At 47.6% G+C, this 16,433-nt stretch overlaps 3 protein-coding genes across 6 annotated transcripts in view; all 3 read right to left on the bottom strand.

The window, feature by feature from the left end:
• HOXB7 (homeobox B7) overlaps positions 1–1,771 on the bottom strand; it is a 5,993-nt gene extending 4,222 nt beyond the window's left edge. Inside the window, exons 1-2 of one of the 3 annotated variants that reach the window (XM_041478231.1) lie at positions 1,634–1,771; positions 45–331 (exon numbers count right to left, since the gene is read on the bottom strand). In XM_041478231.1, the coding sequence (XP_041334165.1) occupies positions 45–282 (238 nt within the window). In that variant the 5' untranslated portion in view covers positions 283–331; positions 1,634–1,771. Of the gene's footprint in view, positions 1–44; positions 566–1,633 lie in introns of those variants that run through there. The other 2 variants (XM_041478230.1, XM_041478229.1) reach the window with 2 other exon arrangements.
• A 100-nt stretch (positions 1,772–1,871) lies between these two features.
• HOXB8 (homeobox B8) lies at positions 1,872–4,352 on the bottom strand. 2 transcript variants are annotated; one of them, XM_041478233.1, is made up of 2 exons: positions 3,916–4,352; positions 1,872–3,194 (listed from the first exon to the last, which is right to left on the bottom strand). In XM_041478233.1, exons 1-2 carry the CDS (start codon positions 4,334–4,336, stop codon positions 2,890–2,892), a joined length of 726 nt encoding a protein of 241 aa, XP_041334167.1. In that variant the 5' UTR covers positions 4,337–4,352; the 3' UTR covers positions 1,872–2,889. The 2 variants fall into 2 exon arrangements, with proteins under 2 accessions (XP_041334167.1, XP_041334166.1); XM_041478232.1 differs by having other exon boundaries at positions 1,872–3,197; positions 3,916–4,345.
• A 10,412-nt stretch (positions 4,353–14,764) lies between these two features.
• Positions 14,765–16,183, bottom strand: HOXB9 (homeobox B9; the record flags this gene model as incomplete). Its single annotated transcript, XM_041478224.1, has 2 exons — positions 14,765–14,803; positions 15,927–16,183. Coding segments are annotated over 2 exons (296 nt in total), but the record flags the coding sequence as incomplete, so codon positions are not given.
• Between the last annotated feature and the right edge of the window lie 250 nt (positions 16,184–16,433).

Genomic DNA, 16,433 nt, shown 5'->3' with positions numbered 1-16,433 from the left:
CCCAAACCCCCTCCCCCGGTCCTCCCCCCTCCCCGCGCTCTTACCTGTGCTCCTCATCCAGGGGTAGATTCGGAAGTTGCTGTCGCTCTGCAAATCCGAGTCCCTCGGGTCCGTTTTGCTGCAGCTCTGCTTGGAGGCGTCTCCCGGGCACATCATGGAGAGGTTTTGCTCGAAAGGGGAACAGTGCATGTTGAAGGAGCCGGGCTCCAGGCCGTAGCCCGAGGAGTACACGCTGGGGGGCTGGGGGTGCACGGAGCTGCCCCCGGAGTAGAGGCCGGGCATGGAAGCGGCGAAGGGAGGCGTGGATGCGGCCCCATAGCCCGCTCGTTGGCTGTTGGAGGCGAAAGCGCAAGAAGTTTGCTCGGGAAACACTCCGGATGGGAAAACCGAACTTGCGGCTTGATATTTAGAAAATAAAGCATTCGCATAATACAATGAACTCATAATTTGGCCGGGTGATTTGTAGGTCGGGACGTTTTAGTGTCGGTTTTACGAGGTACCGTGATATATTACGGAATTAGAGTCCAGATTTACACCAAAAAGGAGCCTTTTTCCTCCCGGCCCCGGTGACGCGCGGGCACGTGGCCGCGCCGGCGCCAATCGCCGCCCGCCCCCTCCTCGGGGGCACGGGACTGTGCGGCTGGATTTATAAAATATGATAAATAATTGATGTCCTATAAAACCCCGCGCGATCTCTGCTGGAAGGGGTGAAATTGTGCTGGAGTCGATAAGCAACCTGTAATCAGTTTTTGGTTTTTTTTTTTTTTTTCTTTCAGCTCGGAGCGAGGAAGAAAGGCGGGGGGGTGGTGGGGGGGAGGAAAAAATTAAAAAAAAATACATGAAGAAGGGGAGGGGGTTACAAGCACGTTGCTGACAAACCAGCGAGGCTCTCTCGGTCTCTCTCTGCTGGAGGAAAGGGAAGGGAGTTCTATTTATCCCTTTATTGATCCCCTCTAAATTTCCCCTCCTTCGCACCATTTCCTCGGCTCCGAGCTACTTTTTTCTCCAGACTGTCCATAATTCCCCCCCCCCCCCCCCCCCCCCCCCCAAAAAAAAAAAAAAGACAAATGTCTCATTGATACCTAATAGTTCCAGGCGGGTTTTTTTCCACCCCCCAAATGCCGCGCAGCTCTGTATCTGATTTATTCCAGCGCCACGGGCTTTGAGCCGCGCATCGAGCTGGCATTCGCGTTTCTTGTTGGGGAAAATAAAGGGGGCTGGGGTCTCTTGTTCGGCGCTTCTGCGGGGCCGAGCAGCTGCCGGCTCTGCTTTCTGCTGGCCAGCCACGGGAACCATCCAAAAACGCGAGCTCACCCTTGGGTTTTTTATTTATTTATTTTTTAATGTGCGGCCCCGGCTGGGGTGGGATGGGGAGAGGGGTGTAGAGAGTAAGAAAAATAAAAGAAAAATTTAAAAAAAGCAACAAAACCACCTCTGGGAGGCAGGAAAAGCAGACAATGGTGCGGGGTTCGCGCTGCTTTCTCCTTCCCCAAGGTTACAGCATCCCCGGCTCAGCTGCGCTCCTCACAAAGCCATCCCCACCCCGCACCGGGAGCGCCCGGGGCTGCCGCGGGAGGGCCAGGAGAGCGCCAAAAAAACACCAAAAACCCAAAAAAAACGCCGCGAAACGCACCGGAGGTTACCTGCAGAGGGGGTCTCCAGGAGCCGCCCGAGCTGTCAGGGCGGGAGGAAGAGGAGGAGAGCAGCAGGAGCAGCCCCGGGCCCTTCCCCTCCCCGGCCCCAGCCCTGCCCGGCCCGGCCGAGCTTTTGCCTTTTTGTCCGCGCACAAATTTTGAGTTTTTTAAATTTCCTTTCCATCCCAGCGGTTGCAGGAGGAAGCGGAGCAGGGCGAAAAGAATGATGTCACGGAATTCTCGCTTGTAAACTTTATTGTAACTTTTCTTCCGCCGCTTCCAGGTTTAGACAATAGAACAAAGTGGTGAAAGAACAACAAAATATAGCATTAGTTCCCCCAATAAAGTAATTCACGTATACAGTATACATTCTTTTTCACAGTTAACCTAAAGATCACTTTACAACTTGATTCACTGTGCGCATGCTAACTAAAGGAGAGAAAAACGCTTTTTTTTTCTTTTTTTTTTTTTTTTTTTTTTTCCCCTTTGGAAGGAACATTAAAAAATTGGGTTAAAAAAAAAAAAAGGAAAAAAAAAAAACTAACCGAGGCAAAGAAGAGGAGGGGAAAGTGAAGAGAGAGAAAGAGAGATAACTATAGCATAAATAGGCAGTTTCATGTTGTTGGGATGTTTGTCTCAATAGCTACCTCCAGTACACACAGATAAACCACAACAAAAATAAAAAACCAAACAGGACTGGGGAAATCACCAACTAAAACCCCCAAATTAAAAAAAAAAAAAAAAAAAAAAGTGCACAAATGTAATATCACATAACTCCTCTAGCGCTGAAAGCTATGTTAACCAACCCACCCCCCACGCCCCCGGAAAGAAGAGAGAGACAGGAGAGAAAGACAGAGAGAGAGAGAGGGAGAGGATTTCACAGTCATGTTTTACAGAAGCTATTGCGTTACACTACCGCTAGTTAATAACTGGCAAAAGGCAGCCGAGAGCTCCCGGAGCCTCCCGCCTCCTGCTTTGTATCAAAGCAGGATCGGGAAAGTGGCGCTCGCAGCTATATTGTTTTACAGCAATAAAAGGGGTTGGTTTTGTTGGGTTTTTTTGTGGTTTTTTTTGTGGTTTTTCTTTTTTTTTTCCTTTTTTTTTTTTTCTTTTCTACGCTTTGTTTTTCTGGTTTGTTGTTTTTGTCCCCCCCCCCAGCCCAGCCCACCCCTCCCTTACACCGACTGCCATTAACGCGGGGCTCGGGGGCTCTTCCACCCCAGCAGCGCTTGCCTTTCAGTCCTCAAAAATCCCTTTATTTCTTGTCCGCCTTCTGTGCTTCCCCTTCCTCGTCCACCTCCTGGGCTCTTTCCATTTTCTGTTTTTCCAGTTCTTCCTGCTCGCATTTGCTGCTGGGAAACTTGTCTTTGTTGTTCTCCTTTTTCCATTTCATCCTCCTGTTCTGGAACCAGATTTTGACCTGCCTCTCTGTCAATCCCAGGGCATGCGAGACCTCGATCCTCCGTTTGCGGGTCAGGTAGGGATTAAATAGAAATTCCTTCTCCAGTTCCAGCGTCTGGTAGCGGCTGTAGGTTTGCCTCCCCCTCCTGCGTCCGGCGGCTGCTGGGGGATGGCAAAGGTTGGGGTGGGAGAGGGGGGAAAAACCAGAGAAGGAGCTTGAGAGAAACATAAACCAGGCTCGGACGAGCCAGAGACCCCGGCAGGAAAAGCGGGAGGGAGAGGATGTTCCAGAGGGGAGATGGAGCCGGGGGAAGAGGGAGACCGGGGGAAGGAAAAGGGGAGAGGAAAGGGAGGGGGGGGGGTCGCCCTCAGCCCACCCCGAGCAGCCCGGCTGGAGCTGCGCTTTGCACACTGATTATCACCCCCAGCGCGACCACAGCGCAGCCCGGCCCCCCCAAAAAACAACCCCAAAAAAAGGGGAATAAATAAAAAGCTGCACCCGGAGAGAGGAGGCAGCGCGGCCGAGAGCCCGGAGCGAGCGGCGAACAAAAATGAAGGGGCTTTTTTTGAGGCTATAAAAGTGCCATAAACTTTAAGGACGCTTCCTTCCACAGAAAGCCCGGCTCGCTCAAGCCCCCAGAAGAAAAGGTCTCCTTCAGGGTAATTAAACTATAAAGCAATTTACAAGTGCAAAAGTTTACCCCCATAAAGCAGTAAAATACAGTCACCGGGGGGAAGAAAAAGGCGAGCGAAAGAAAGAAAGCCGGCAAAGAAGCGGGGGCGACAGAAAGAAAAGCAAAACACACCAACAAAAACTAAAAACTAAAGGGGCTGGGGGGCGAGCCGGGGGTTACTTCCCTACTCTCCGTTTTCGCCTCACCTTGCGGTCGCATCCAGGGGAAAAGCTGGGTGGGAGAAGGGCTCTGCTCGGAGCTCTCCGCCTCCTCTCCGAGGCCGCTGGCGGCCAGCTTGCAGTCCGCGTACTGCACCAGCTCGGGCTCCTGCGCCCCGAACAGGCTCTGCCGCTGCAGGGGCTCGTAGCCGTAGAAGTTGCCCGGGTCCCCATGGCACGCCACGGCGCAGGGGTTCTGCTGGTAAGGGGAGCTGGAGAGCGACGAGGCGCCGTGGTAGAACTCCTGGATTTGGGGAGGGTGCTGGAAGGTGCCCCCCGTGCTGGGTCCGTACACCACGGTGGGTCTGCCCCCCAGATCCTGGGCGAAGCCACAGTCATAGTAATTGGGGCGCAGGGAGTCGCCGGTTTTGTATTTGGAGAAGAGTGAGTTGACAAAATAGGAGCTCATTTTAATTTCAATAAGAGGTTGTTGGTTTTTTTTTTTTTTTTTTTTCCCCTTTTCCTTTTTTTTTTTTTTTTTTTTAAAGCAGGCGGAAAAAAAAAATTTAAAAAAATTATTAAAAAAAAAAAAAAATCACCCCCACAACAAACCAGACCGCGAGAATCTATTAGCAAAAAAAGAAAGCGCTAAGATGCTAAGCAACGACAGTTTGTGATTTCCAGGAATATAAAAGGAGGATATAATCAAAACTCTAAGCCTGCATGATATTGAATTCTTTCCTCCCCCCCCACCCCTAAAAAAAAAAAAAAAAAAATCGCCACTTAAAGAGTTCTCGCTTTACATTTCCAAGAAGAGATGCCAGTTCATAAACAGTTTTCAGTGATTTACTTCAGCGCAAATGAGTTGTTTCATATTTTGCAGTGTCTTTTCATGATCATTTGCATCTATTACCAAAACCTCATCCTATTGGCTTCTCCTTACTCCACACGGACTCTGCACCGCATGATTGTGAAAGGAAGAGTGTGGGAGAATAAAGAAGGAAAAGCGAGCGAGGGGGAGCGAGAGAGGGAGAGGGAGAGGGAGGGAGAGGGGAAGGGAGAAGGAGGTGGGGTGAATATACGGATTAAATATGTTTAACTACCTCCATTAATGAGATATCGCTCGCCTCGCGACAAATCACGTACCTAGACCACCCAAAAGATTGATTTTTGGGGAGTGTTGGAAAATTAAAGAGGAGCGCTCGCAGTCGTTAATTTCAAAATTTTAACGAGGCAGTTTTAGCCTTTTTAAATGTCAGGGTCGCTTTGGAAAACTGTAAAAGAACACGATTTAATTGCTACCAGTTTTAAAAGGTCCTATAAATGTAATTGGTATTTTAATACAAGTTATCAAATCATACAGCTTCTTATCCTAAACATATTTTAAAACAAACGAGGTAGTCATATTTAACATTTTAATGATCAATTTCCTTATTATTGATAAAGGTTTAACTATCGCATGAAGGGAATTGCGTTTGTAATAGCCCCAAAAAAGGCTGTAAACTGTTTAACAAACTATAAAGCGCCATAAAGCCGGGGATGTTGTTGTTGTTTATGCCGCACTCCATAAAAGCCGTTCGGGTTTTACGAGCGCGCTCCTCCGCCGCTGTAAACCCCGGCCTCGCACCGGAGCCTTCCGCGGCCGCGGCGAGGCGCGGAGGTGTCAATATTGAATTAAAACCGTCGCACTTTTCCAGCTAGAACATCGACTCCGCGCCGCTCGCCCTCGCTGCCTCCTCCTCCTCTTCCTCCTCCTCCTCAGCCAGGACTCGCTCGGGGGTGACTCCAAACTCCAAACTCCAAATTTGAGGCTCCGCTGGCCTCCAGAGCTGAGACCCTCCCCTCTGGCAGCCCCACCTCGCCCCCAGAACTTCCAGCTCTTTATTCCATTCCTCTTATTCCATTCCTCTTTATTCCATTCCTTTTTATTCCATTCCTTTTTATTCCATTCATTTTATTCCATTCCTTTTTATTCCATTCCTTTTTATTCCATTCCTCTTTATTCCATTCCTCTCTACTCCATTCTTTTTATTCCATTCCTCTTTAATCCATTCTTTTTTATTCCATTCCTCTTTATTCCATTCTTTTTTATTCCATTCCTCTCTATTCCATTCTTTTTAATTCCATTCTTCCTTATTTCATTTTTTTCCCCCCACCCACTTCTTCCCAGGGAAAAACCGGGGGGATGGGGACGGGGAGAGAGAAAAGATTTCTCTTTTATTGGCATTTGGTAACGGCGGAGCCGAAGTTGCCCCTCGGATGCCAGCGCTGCAATTTTCCACCGCCGGAACACACAGGGGGTAGATTTGGAAATTCATTTCTCGCACTCAGCAAATATTACCCAGACGTTTCCCAGTTAATAACGACTGCGCTGCCCCGGCCCCTCCAGAGCCCCCCGCAATTCCAGCTGGATTTTCCTTCCCAGCCTCTCTTTTTCCACCTCAATTTCGGGGTTTTTTTCCCCGCTTTGCCCCGCCTGTTTCTGCTGTTTCCCCATCGCCTCGGTCTGAAGGCAAAAAGTGAATTTTAGGAGGGTTCGGCTCCTGCCCGCCTCCAGCTGAGGGACAAAATTCAACCTCCGCCGCACGAAAAAAAAGAGGGAAAAGTTGAAATATTTCCGTTCTTCTACCTTGGTTAAAAAAAAAATCAAAAAATCCTCACTAAAATTATCAGTGGGGAAGGCAGGGAGCGCAGGAAGGCAGAAAAGAAGAGGAAAAAAATAAAAAAAAAGAAAGAAAACAAAGATAGCAACGGAATAAAACTTTAAACCCATCCTTTGAGAAATAATTTAAGTAAATACGCTTCTTTATTTTGTGGAGGGATAATTCCAGCGGAGCCTAAGAGCCTTTCCCAGTAATTATTGCTGCCGGAGCACTTGCGGCGCTATAATTAAGGCTTTTCTCGCCCCTCTAAAAGACGAGTTAACATTTTCTTTTTTCTCCCCACTTTTATTGCCAATTGAGCAGATTTTGGGTTTCATCGCGCAACATAAAAAGCCCCGAAAATGGTGCAGAGGAGTAAACAGAGCTTCGTAACCTGGCAAAGGGGGAATATTCAGGGGAGAGGGGGGGAAAAAAATCAAAATTAAATGGAGAAAAGTGATTTTCCAGCAGAAGTTTCTCCCGCTGTGGGTGTTCCCGAAGTTTGGGAAGGGGAAAAAGGGCAGGAATTGGCGGAAGTTGTGGTGGGAAGGGAAGGTTTTGCTGGAGTGAGGATGGGTTTGGGAGCTCCGCGAAGCCCCGAAATCAATGGCTGATCCTAAATCATCGCCGCGCCGGACTCGGCTCCCGATGAAAGGAAAATGTTTCCATTCCAAGGAAAACCGAGCGGGGCCGGGCGCGAGTGCGTGCCGCGGAGAGATAATTTATAAATACCCAGCGGAGGAAAGATTTTTTGGGAATTCATAAGGAAAAAAAAAAAAATAATAATAAAAAATGAAAGATCCTCAAATCCTCTCCTTGCTAAACCCCAAGTTCGCTCTGCTCTGCCTCTGGCCGAATGCACAGGGGCGAGATTTTTCTTCATTTCCCTCATTTGTTTCTGTTTGCGCTCGTATTTCACTCCGGGGCGTTGAAACGGAGCCTCGAGGTGCCCAAACTTTGCCTCTCCCAATAAGAATTCCCACCCTGGGCTGCTGCGTGTGGGTTGGAATCGATCCGCCCTCACCCAAAATCTTGATTTTTTGGAGCGACGGGAGCGGTTTCGGGTGGAACTTGGGAGCAATTCTCAGTCCGGGAAAAAAAAAAAAACCCGTTTGTACCAATTTGAAAGAAAACCCATCTTGAAATTATTGCCGCGGTTTGTAGCGGGAGAATTACAACATCTGAGTCTTTTTTTAATTTTTTTTTTTTTTGCCTCGTAATTCTGAGGAATCAAAGGCCAAAATCAAAGTGAACTCGTGGAGTTAAAAGTTGACGTTATTGCCGCCGCGTCAGGGGTGTATTCATATGTACCCCAAACCCGGGTGGTTTAAGAGCGTTTTGGGTTCATTTACTCGTTCGTGGCATTTAAAAAAAAATATTTCTGAAGCTGTTAAAGTGAAGAATTCAAGCGAGGAGCATCAGCCTTGCCCAAAGATGGGGCAGTGGCTCAACTTCTAAAAGAAACAAATGCTCTTGTTTTGTTGCATGCTTGAGTTGGTTTTTTTTTTATTTTTTCTTTTTTTTTTTTTCTTTCCTGCGGTGGCTGGGATTATAAAACACATAAAATATCGAGCGGGGAAAGCGCAGATCATCCTAACGGCCGAGAGGAAAAATATCGTCCCGGTCCTGCGCGTCCCTTTCTCCCCGAAATCTTCGAGCCGCTCTCTTTTTTCAACCCTGCAGACGTAAATCTGCGGGCTTGGGGTAATTTCAGCTGTCCTCCCACCTCCAGAGCAGCAGAAAACAAAACCCGGCTCTTTTTTTATTCCCTTTTAAACCAACATTTAGCAGAGATGCGCGCCCCACCTCGTTGCCGCGCGTTGCGGGGTGTTTTTTCCCTTCGCAGCTTGGCATAATTTTATAAAAAAAGGAGGAGATGTAAGCTATAAAATGGGCAAAACGGCGATAATTAACCCAATATTTTACCTAATGGGATCAAGGTGTTCGCGCCCAGGGGGCGCCTCTAACGTGGAGCAACGGCTCCACCTCGCGGCCGCGCGCGGAACTGCAGCGGAGAGTCCCCGCCGGGGAAAAAACCCCAAAAAAGGGAAAAAAACACCCCCAAAAAAGGGGAAAAAGCATCAAAATTAAAAACGCCGCTCCTCCCTGCGAGGATGAAACAGAGTAAAAAAGTGTAAAAAAAGGAAAGGAGGCGAGGGAGGGAAAGAGGAGGAAAGTGAGGATGAGTTTTTTTGTCACCTCTCCGCCCTCGCCGCGCTGGAGTTTTCTCCAAGCGCGGCAATAAAAAAATAAAATTTATAAGAAAAAAAAAAAAAAAAAAAAAAGAAGAGGAGAAGCGAGTTGGCTTTTGAAACGAGCTATTGTTTCAAATTCCGAGACTAAACAATTGGTCATTCTGCTGCCCGGGGCTGTAAAGTCATAAAGAGCTTCCCCAGCCCAGACGTCTCGCCAGAACTTGGAGTGCGCGGGCGCTGGGGGTGCCTCCTGTGCGTGCGTTGTTGTTGTTTTGTGCAGGCCTGGAATTGCTTTAAAGAGGAAAAAAAAGAAAAAAAAAGGGGGAAAAAAAAAAAAGGAAAAAAAAAAAAAAAAAAAGAAAGAGAAGGGGGGGGGGGGGAAGGGGGAGGAAAACCAACCAGCAATTCCCTCCCCACCTGATATTGCAGGGATTTTTGTAAGGATTGGGAAAGGCACTCAGCAGGAGCGTCCCTTCAGATAAAGGATTTCTAACAGGAAAATAAAAGGGATTTTTCCCAGACAAATAATTCATGGAAGTCCCAAAACATCCTCCAGCTGCAGGAGCCTGGAATTTCCTGTCACCTTCCAAGCAAATCAGCCTGCTCGGAGTGCAGGGATTTTAAAATTCAGAGAGGAACGAGAAACGCGGGCGGTAAAACAAAGGAAAAGGAGGAGAAGGCGGTGGGCGCGAGCGCTTTCCGCGCTGGGCTTCCCCCGCTGCCGGCTCCTCGGAGTAATTTAGGAGTTCCTGAAAGTTTCCCTGCGCTGTTTCCTTTACAGCCGCTCAGTTCCTTAACCTTCAGAAATTTATACCCTATAAACTTTTATAGCGGTCATATTCTTTTATGGCGGCACACTGCGCTGAATTTTCCTTTCTTTATGACAAGTTCCTTCCCTTTCTCTCCCTTCCCTCCGCAAGCCCCAAAAATCTTCCTTCTTCTTTTGTGTTCTTTTCAGGGCTGCCCCAAAGAAAGGAGATTTTTTTGGCCTTTTTTTCCCCCTTGAGAAGTGAAATATTGCCCTTTAGAGCGGCCCATTTTGTTAAAAATTGGTGGGAAGGGGATTCCGGGCTCTGTTTCTCGCTACCTGTTTCCTGCGGGCTCGGCAGGACTCGGGGTTTGTTCGGCGCTCCTTAGTTGTTATTACTTTAATTTTATTTATTTATTTGTTTTTAATATAAAACCGCTTTCCAGGCGCTTGCGGGGCTTCGAGAGCCAAAGGAATTTCGGGAGGGAATCGCAGGAATCGCTCTTGGAGAAAGGAAACCCGAGGTGACGCCGGGCGGGGGGAGCGGGTGGGGTTTCCCCGTTGGGATTTTTTGGGTTTTTTTGGGGTTTTTTTGCGTCTTCTCGGGCGAAGTTTTTCCTCGGGCGAGAGGGGAATAAAGCGAGGAGAGGCAGAAAATCCACTCGGAGCCTTTTCCCCTCAGGCTGGGGCGGGAATAAAGAGAAGGAACCTCCAAAAAAAAAAAAAAAAAAAATCAGAATTAAAGGCGCGGGCAAAGGGGAGGCGCAGAATTTCAACTTGTGTCAAAAATAAAAACCCGAGGGGAATCGTTCCCACTCCTCCCGGGCTGATTTTTGGAAACCTGAACCCAAAAAAAAAAAGCCCAAAAAAAACCCCAAAAACCCAGGGAAGCACGGGGGGAATGATCGCAGAATTTGGGGTGAGGAACACAAGGACAGCGCTGCTCGTTGTTCTAAAATCGATTTTTATTCTGGAGCATTAAAACATCTCTGGAAAATACATCCGGGCTGATGCTACAGAAAACAATTCTTCCAACTTTTTTTTTCTTTTTTTTTAAATTTTTTTAAAGATTATTTCCTAATAAAATCAGCTAACATCTTCAATTCTGTTCTCAAAGAACCTCATAATCGTCATCTTAAAAATATCTGCTCTTTAGCACAACTCTAAGGAAAGTGAGGGAAAAAAAACCAAAAAAAAAGTTCCTAAATCCCGGTGGCCGATGGGGTCGCAAAACATCGAGGAACTCGTGGAAAACGCGTCTGGAAATGAAAATAAAGAGGATTTTGGCGAATCCGGGCTCCGTTGGAGACGTGGAGGATTCACCAAACCGGCCTGGAAAAATCCTGCCCGGCTCGAGCCTCATTTCCCACCCGTTTTATTTCGTTTAATCGCATTTTTTTTTTTACAAAATAAATCGGCGTTTGGAGAAATCTTCCTGCTGCCCGCAGCTCGAAACGCCTCAAAAATGGAATTTTTTGTCAGTTGGGGTTTTAAAGGCAGAGCGAAGTTTGGTGGCGCTGAACTCCCGCCGGCAGCAGAAGGGTTAAATCTGGGAGCAGGATGGAAAGTTTGACACGAGGAAAACCCAAAAAATGAACCCAAAAACCCCAAACAATTTTCTGGGGAATTGTCTGAAACCCTCCAGCTCTGGTTTCTCCTCAAGGTGGGGAGATAATTTGGTTTTTTTGGGGGGTTTTTAACCACTCAAGGGGGGGAGATAATTTGGTTTTTTGGGTTTTTTTTTGGGGGGGTTTTTAACCCTTTTTGGGAGGGTTCGGAGCGGCGGAAATTTCAGCGCAGCTCCTCGGGTTTTATCTCGGGATGGCGGAGGGAGGGAAGGAAAAAATAGGGAAAAAAAACAGAAAAAAAAGCAGGAGCGGTTTGCGAAATGCAAATCCGCGAAGGTTCGCGATCGCCGCCCCAGAGCGGCCCCGGGCCCGCCGGTAAATCTGCCCCGGAGCGAGGCCCGGGAGGGGCTGGAAGCAGATTTGGGCTGGTTCCGCCTGGAAAACGGCACGGAAAATTGCCCCTTTTTTCTGCTTTTTTTCTGCTTTTTTTTTCCGATTTTTTCCGCTTTTTTCTGCTTTTTTCTGGTTTTTTTTCTGATTTTTTTTCTGATTTTTTTCTGCTTTTTTTCTGATTTTTCCCAGTTTTTTTCTGACTTTTTCTGGTTTTTTTTTCTGACTTTTTCTGTTTTTTTTTTTTTCCTGCCTTTTTTTGCTTTTTTTCTGCTCTTTTTCTGCTTTTTTTCAGCTCTTTTTCTGCTTTTTTTCTGCTTTTTTTCTGTTTTTTTCCTGCTTTTTTTCTGATTTTTTCCCAGTTTTTTTTCTGCCTTTTTCTGTTTTTTTTTTTCCTGCCTTTTTCTGCTTTCTTTTTCCGCTCTTTTTCTGCTTTTTTTTTCTGCTCTTCTTCTGCTTTTTTTTCCCTGCTTTCTTTCCTGCTTTTTCTCTGTATTTTTCTGCTTTTTTCTGCTTTTTCCTGCTCTTTTTCTGCTTTTTTTTCTGCTCTTTTTCTGGTTTTTTTTTTTCCTGCTCTCTTTCCTGCTTTTTCTCTGTATTTTTTTTCTGCTTTTTTTCTGCTTTTTCTCTACCTTTTTTCCTTCTTTTTCTCTACCTTTTTTCTGCTTTACCTCTGCCTTTTTTCTGCTTTTTTTCCTGCTTTTCTTTCCTGCTCTTTTTCTGCTTTTTCTCTGCTTTTTTTCTGCTTTTTTCTGCTTTTTCCCCCTGCTTTTCTCTGTTTTTTTTTTCCTGCTTTTTTTCCTGCTTTTTTCTGCTTTTTCCTCCCCTCTCCCCGTCCCGGAGCCCCTCCAACCCCTCAAAGTCCAAATTCCGCGCACGGAGCCGAGTGGAAACATTTATTTCAATTTTTTTCCGTTTTTTTCGGGTTTCTCCCAGCCACCACCAACCGAACTCTTCAGAGAACTTTAAAAATCTTTTTTACAAAATTAAGAAAAAGCCACGGCGGGGACAGAAGCTCCAGCACTGACAGAAACACGAGCACGAAACACGGGTCACAACACGGAACCCCCCGCCCCCACCCCGCCCTCCCCAACCCCAAATCCATCCTGAAAAAAACCCAAAAAACCCAAAAAAACCCCAAATCCCGCCCTGCATCCGCCGGGGTGAGGATGAGGATGGAGCCCCGCGGGGAAAATTCGACCCCAAAAATCCCCGTGGGGCCACCCCGAGCCCGAGCGCGGCGACTTCAAGTATTCAAAAAGAAGAATTAAACAAAAAAAATTTAAATAACAATAATAATAAAAAAAGCCGGGCTGGGGTTGACGCTTTTATCCCTGCAGCAGCTCCAGGAAAAAACCCAAAAAGTCCCAAAAATCCTCAATAAATTATAAATATCGAGCGCTAGGAACGAGCGGCCCCTCCCTGAAAGCTCCACTAAGGTAGTTTGTTTTTCTTTTTCTTTTATTTTCTTTTATTTTCTTTATTTTTTTCTCTTTTCTTTTCTTTTTTTTTTTTTCTTTTTTTTTCTTTTTTTTTTTTTATTTTTTTCTCTTTTTTTTTCTTTTTTTTTTTTTTTTTTTTTTTAATTTTTAACCTAGAAAATCCCGTTCTTCCTCTTCTCTAAAAAGTCAGGAATAAGTTGGCGGGGGTTCTTCCGCTCCTTTTCTTTTCCTCCTAAATCATTTACAATTCGGCTCGGGGGGCGCCCTACGCTCCCCCCTCTCTCTTTCCCTCTCTTTTTTCTCTCCTTCCCAACCCCAAACCACCCAAAATCGGGCGTTTCTGCCCCAAAAAAAAACCCAAAAACTTTTCCCCCAAGTCCCAATTCGGCCGCCATCCAAATTCCGCCAAATAATTCAAATAAAGGAAATTCTGCATGGCGGACAGAGCAAAAAAAAAAATGAAATTAAAAAAAAATTGGGGACCCCAAATTTGGGGATGTGGAGGAGCGGCGACCCCGGGCTGGCAAATGATTTGTTGGGTGTAATTAAAGGCGAGCCTTAATGAATGTGTCTGTCTTGCGGCGGATTAATTAAATCGTCTGGGTGCTCGGGAGCGTCTGGGAGGGTTCGGGGTGGGCGGATTTGGGGGAAAAAAATCAAAAATCTTTGTCGGTGAATGGAGAAAAGAACGAACGGAGAGCTTTGGGGGTGGCGGGTTTGGGGTCGGGTTTTTATTTGGATTTTTCAGGGGGAAAAATTAAATAAAAAAGGGGAAAAAGTTGTTCTGACAGCGCGGGGGAAAAGGAAACAAGGGAGGAGAAAAGAGCCCCAAAAAGGAAAAAAGAAATGAACTCCAAAAGGAGCCGCTGAGATTTAAAAAATGAAAATCATCAAAATTTCAGCTGGAGCAGCCGAGCTGGGACTGGGGGGGGGACCCCGCGCTGGTTTTTGGGGGGTTTGGAGATAAATTCGGAGATTTGGGGGCTCTGCCTCTGTCTGCTGTCACTGCCTGTCCCAAAAAGGGCCGGGCTTTGGGCTGAGTTACCTCCAGAAGAAGAAAAAGGATTTAAAAAGTGAAAAAAACCAAAATTTCAGCTGGAGCGGCCGAGCTGGGACAGGGGAAAGGATCCGGGGCTGTTTTTTGGGGCGGTTTGGAGATAAATTGTGAGATTTGGGGCGCTGCCTCTCTGCCCTGTGATTCCTTACCCCAAAAAAGGGCTGAGTTAGGGTCAGGGTTGGAAGAAAAAGAGAAGAAAAGAGATTTAAAAACTGTAAAATAGCCAAAATTTCAGCTGGAACAACTCGGGGGGAGGATCCAGGGCCGCTTTTGGGGCAGTTTGGGGGAAAACGCTGAGATTTGGGGCTCTGCCTCTCTGTCCTCCCACTCCTCGCCCCAAAAGGAGCCGCGCTTTGGGCCGAGCTGCCCCAAAAGACAAAAAGAGATTTTTAAAGAGGAAAAAACCCAAAATTTCAGCTGGAACAGCAGAGCTGGGACTGGGGGGAGGATCCCGCGCTGCTTTTGGGGCAGTTTGGGGATAAATTGTGAGTTTGGGGGCTCTGCCTCTCTGTCCTCTGGTTCCTTGCCCCGCTTTGGGCTGAGTTTCACCAGAAGAAGAAAAAGAACTGAAAAAATTAAAATAAACAAAACTTCAGCTGGAAGAGCGGTGGGAGGAGGATCCGGAGCCGCTTTTGGGGCAGTTTGGAGGAAAACGCTGAGATTTGGGGCTCTGTCTCTCTGTCCTCTCACTCCTTGCCCCAAAATGAGCCGCGCTCCCTCCAGAAGAAGAAAAGTGGTTTAAAAACCGAAAATAACCAGAATTTCAGCTGGAACAGGTCTGGGGGAAGGATCCAGCGCCGCTTTTGAGGCAGTTTGGGGGAAAACGAGGAGCTTTGGGGGCCTCTTTGCCTCCCGTCACTCCTTGCCCCAAAAGGAGCCGCGCTTTGGGCCGAGCTGCGCCAGAAGGAGAAAAAGGATTTAAATATTTAAAATAACCCAAATTTCCGCCGGGAGAGCGCGCGGGCGAGGACCCCGCTCTGTTTTTTGGGGCAGTTTGGAGAAAAACGCGGAGATTTGGGGCACTGCCTCTCTGTCCTCCCGCTCCTTGCCCCAAAATGAGCCGCGCTGCAGTTCCCTCCAGCAGAAAAGTGATGTCAAATTCAAATTTCCGCCGGGACAGCGCGCGGGCGAGGATCCCGCGCTGGATTTTGGGGCAGTTTGTGGCTAAATGCCGAGCTCGGGGGCTCTGCCTCTCTGTTCTCTGATTCCTTCCCCAAAATGAGCCGCGCTCCCTCCAGAAGAAAAGCGACGTAAAATTCAAAATAACCAAAACTTCAGCCGGAACAGCGCTCGGGGGAGGATCCGGGGCCGCTTTTGGGGCAGTTTGGAGAAAAACGCCGAGATTTGGGGCTCTGCCTCTCTGTCCTCCGATTCTTTGACCCCAAAATGAGCCGCGCTGGAATTCCCTCCAGAAGAAAAGCGATGCAAAATTCAAACTTCAGCCGGAACAGCGCTCGGGCGAGGACCCCGCTCTGATTTTTGGGGCAGTTTGGGGATAAACGCTGAGATTTGGGGCACTGCCTCTCTGTCCTCTGATTCCTTCCCCAAAATGAGCCGCGCTGGAATTCCCTCCCGAAGAAAAGCGATGTCAAATTGAAAAGAACCAAAACTTCAGCCGGAACAGCGCTCGGGGGAGGATCCTGCTCTGATTTTTGGGGCAGTTTGGAGAAAAACGCCGAGCTCGGGCGCTCTGCCCCTCTGTCCTGTCTCCTTGCCCCAAAATGAGCAGCGCTGGCGTTCCCTCCAGAAGAAAAGTGACGCAAAATTCAAACTTCAGCCGGAACGGCGCTCGGGGGAGGATCCCGCTCTGATTTTTGGGGCAGTTTGTGGCTAAATGCCGAGCTCGGGGGCTCTGCCTCTCTGTTCTCTCTCTCCTTGCCCCAAAATGAGCCGCGCTGCAGTTCCCTCCAGAAGAAAAGAGATGTAAACTCGAAAATAACCAAAACTTCAGCCGGAACAGCGCTCGGGGGAGGACCCCGCTCTGTTTTTTGGGGCAGTTTGGGGCTAAAAGCCGAGCTCGGGCGCTCTGCCCCTCTGTCCTCTCCTTGCCCTGCTCCTTGTTCATCTTCTTCATCTTCATCCTCCTGTTCTGGAACCAGATCTTGACCTGGCGCTCGCTGAGGTTCAGCAGCCGCGCCACCTCGTGCCGCCGCTCGCGGGTCAGGTACATGTTGAACAGGAATTCCTTCTCCAGCTCCAGCGTCTGGAATTTGCTGTACGGGCAGCGCTTCTTGCGCGAGGAGCGCGCCTGCAGCCAGCCGGCCGCGGGGTTGGCTGAGGGATGGGGGGATTGGGGAAAAAAGGGGGGGAAATGGGATTTTTGGTGGGTTTTTTTTTAAAAAAGGGGGTAAGGGGGTGTTGGGAGGGGCGGTGGAAGGAAGTAAAAGAAGGTAAAAGAAGGGGAAATAAGGTGAAAGGAATTTTTAAAATTTTTAAATGGGATGAAGTGAAGTGAAATGAAGTGGAATAAAATAATAAAAAAAAATATAAAATAAGATAATAAAAATATAAAATAAAAATATAA

The sequence above is a fragment of the Pyrgilauda ruficollis genome, unplaced genomic scaffold (genome assembly GCF_017590135.1).
Source record: "Pyrgilauda ruficollis isolate IOZ18807 unplaced genomic scaffold, ASM1759013v1 scaffold435, whole genome shotgun sequence".
In the NCBI taxonomy this organism is placed as follows: Eukaryota; Metazoa; Chordata; class Aves; order Passeriformes; family Passeridae; genus Pyrgilauda; species Pyrgilauda ruficollis.
This window is presented reverse-complemented; position numbering and strand designations above follow the sequence as displayed.

What these genes read in the sequence shown, in the direction of transcription:
- HOXB8 (XM_041478232.1), bottom strand. Translation starts at nt 4,336, where the DNA reads ATGAGCTCCTATTTTGTCAACTCACTCTTCTCCAAATACAAAACCGGC. An exon ending in CCCCTGGATGCGACCGCAAG is followed by an intron (nt 3,198 to 3,915) that starts GTGAGGCGAAAA and finishes GCCATCCCCCAG; the next exon opens with CAGCCGCCGGACGCAGGAGG.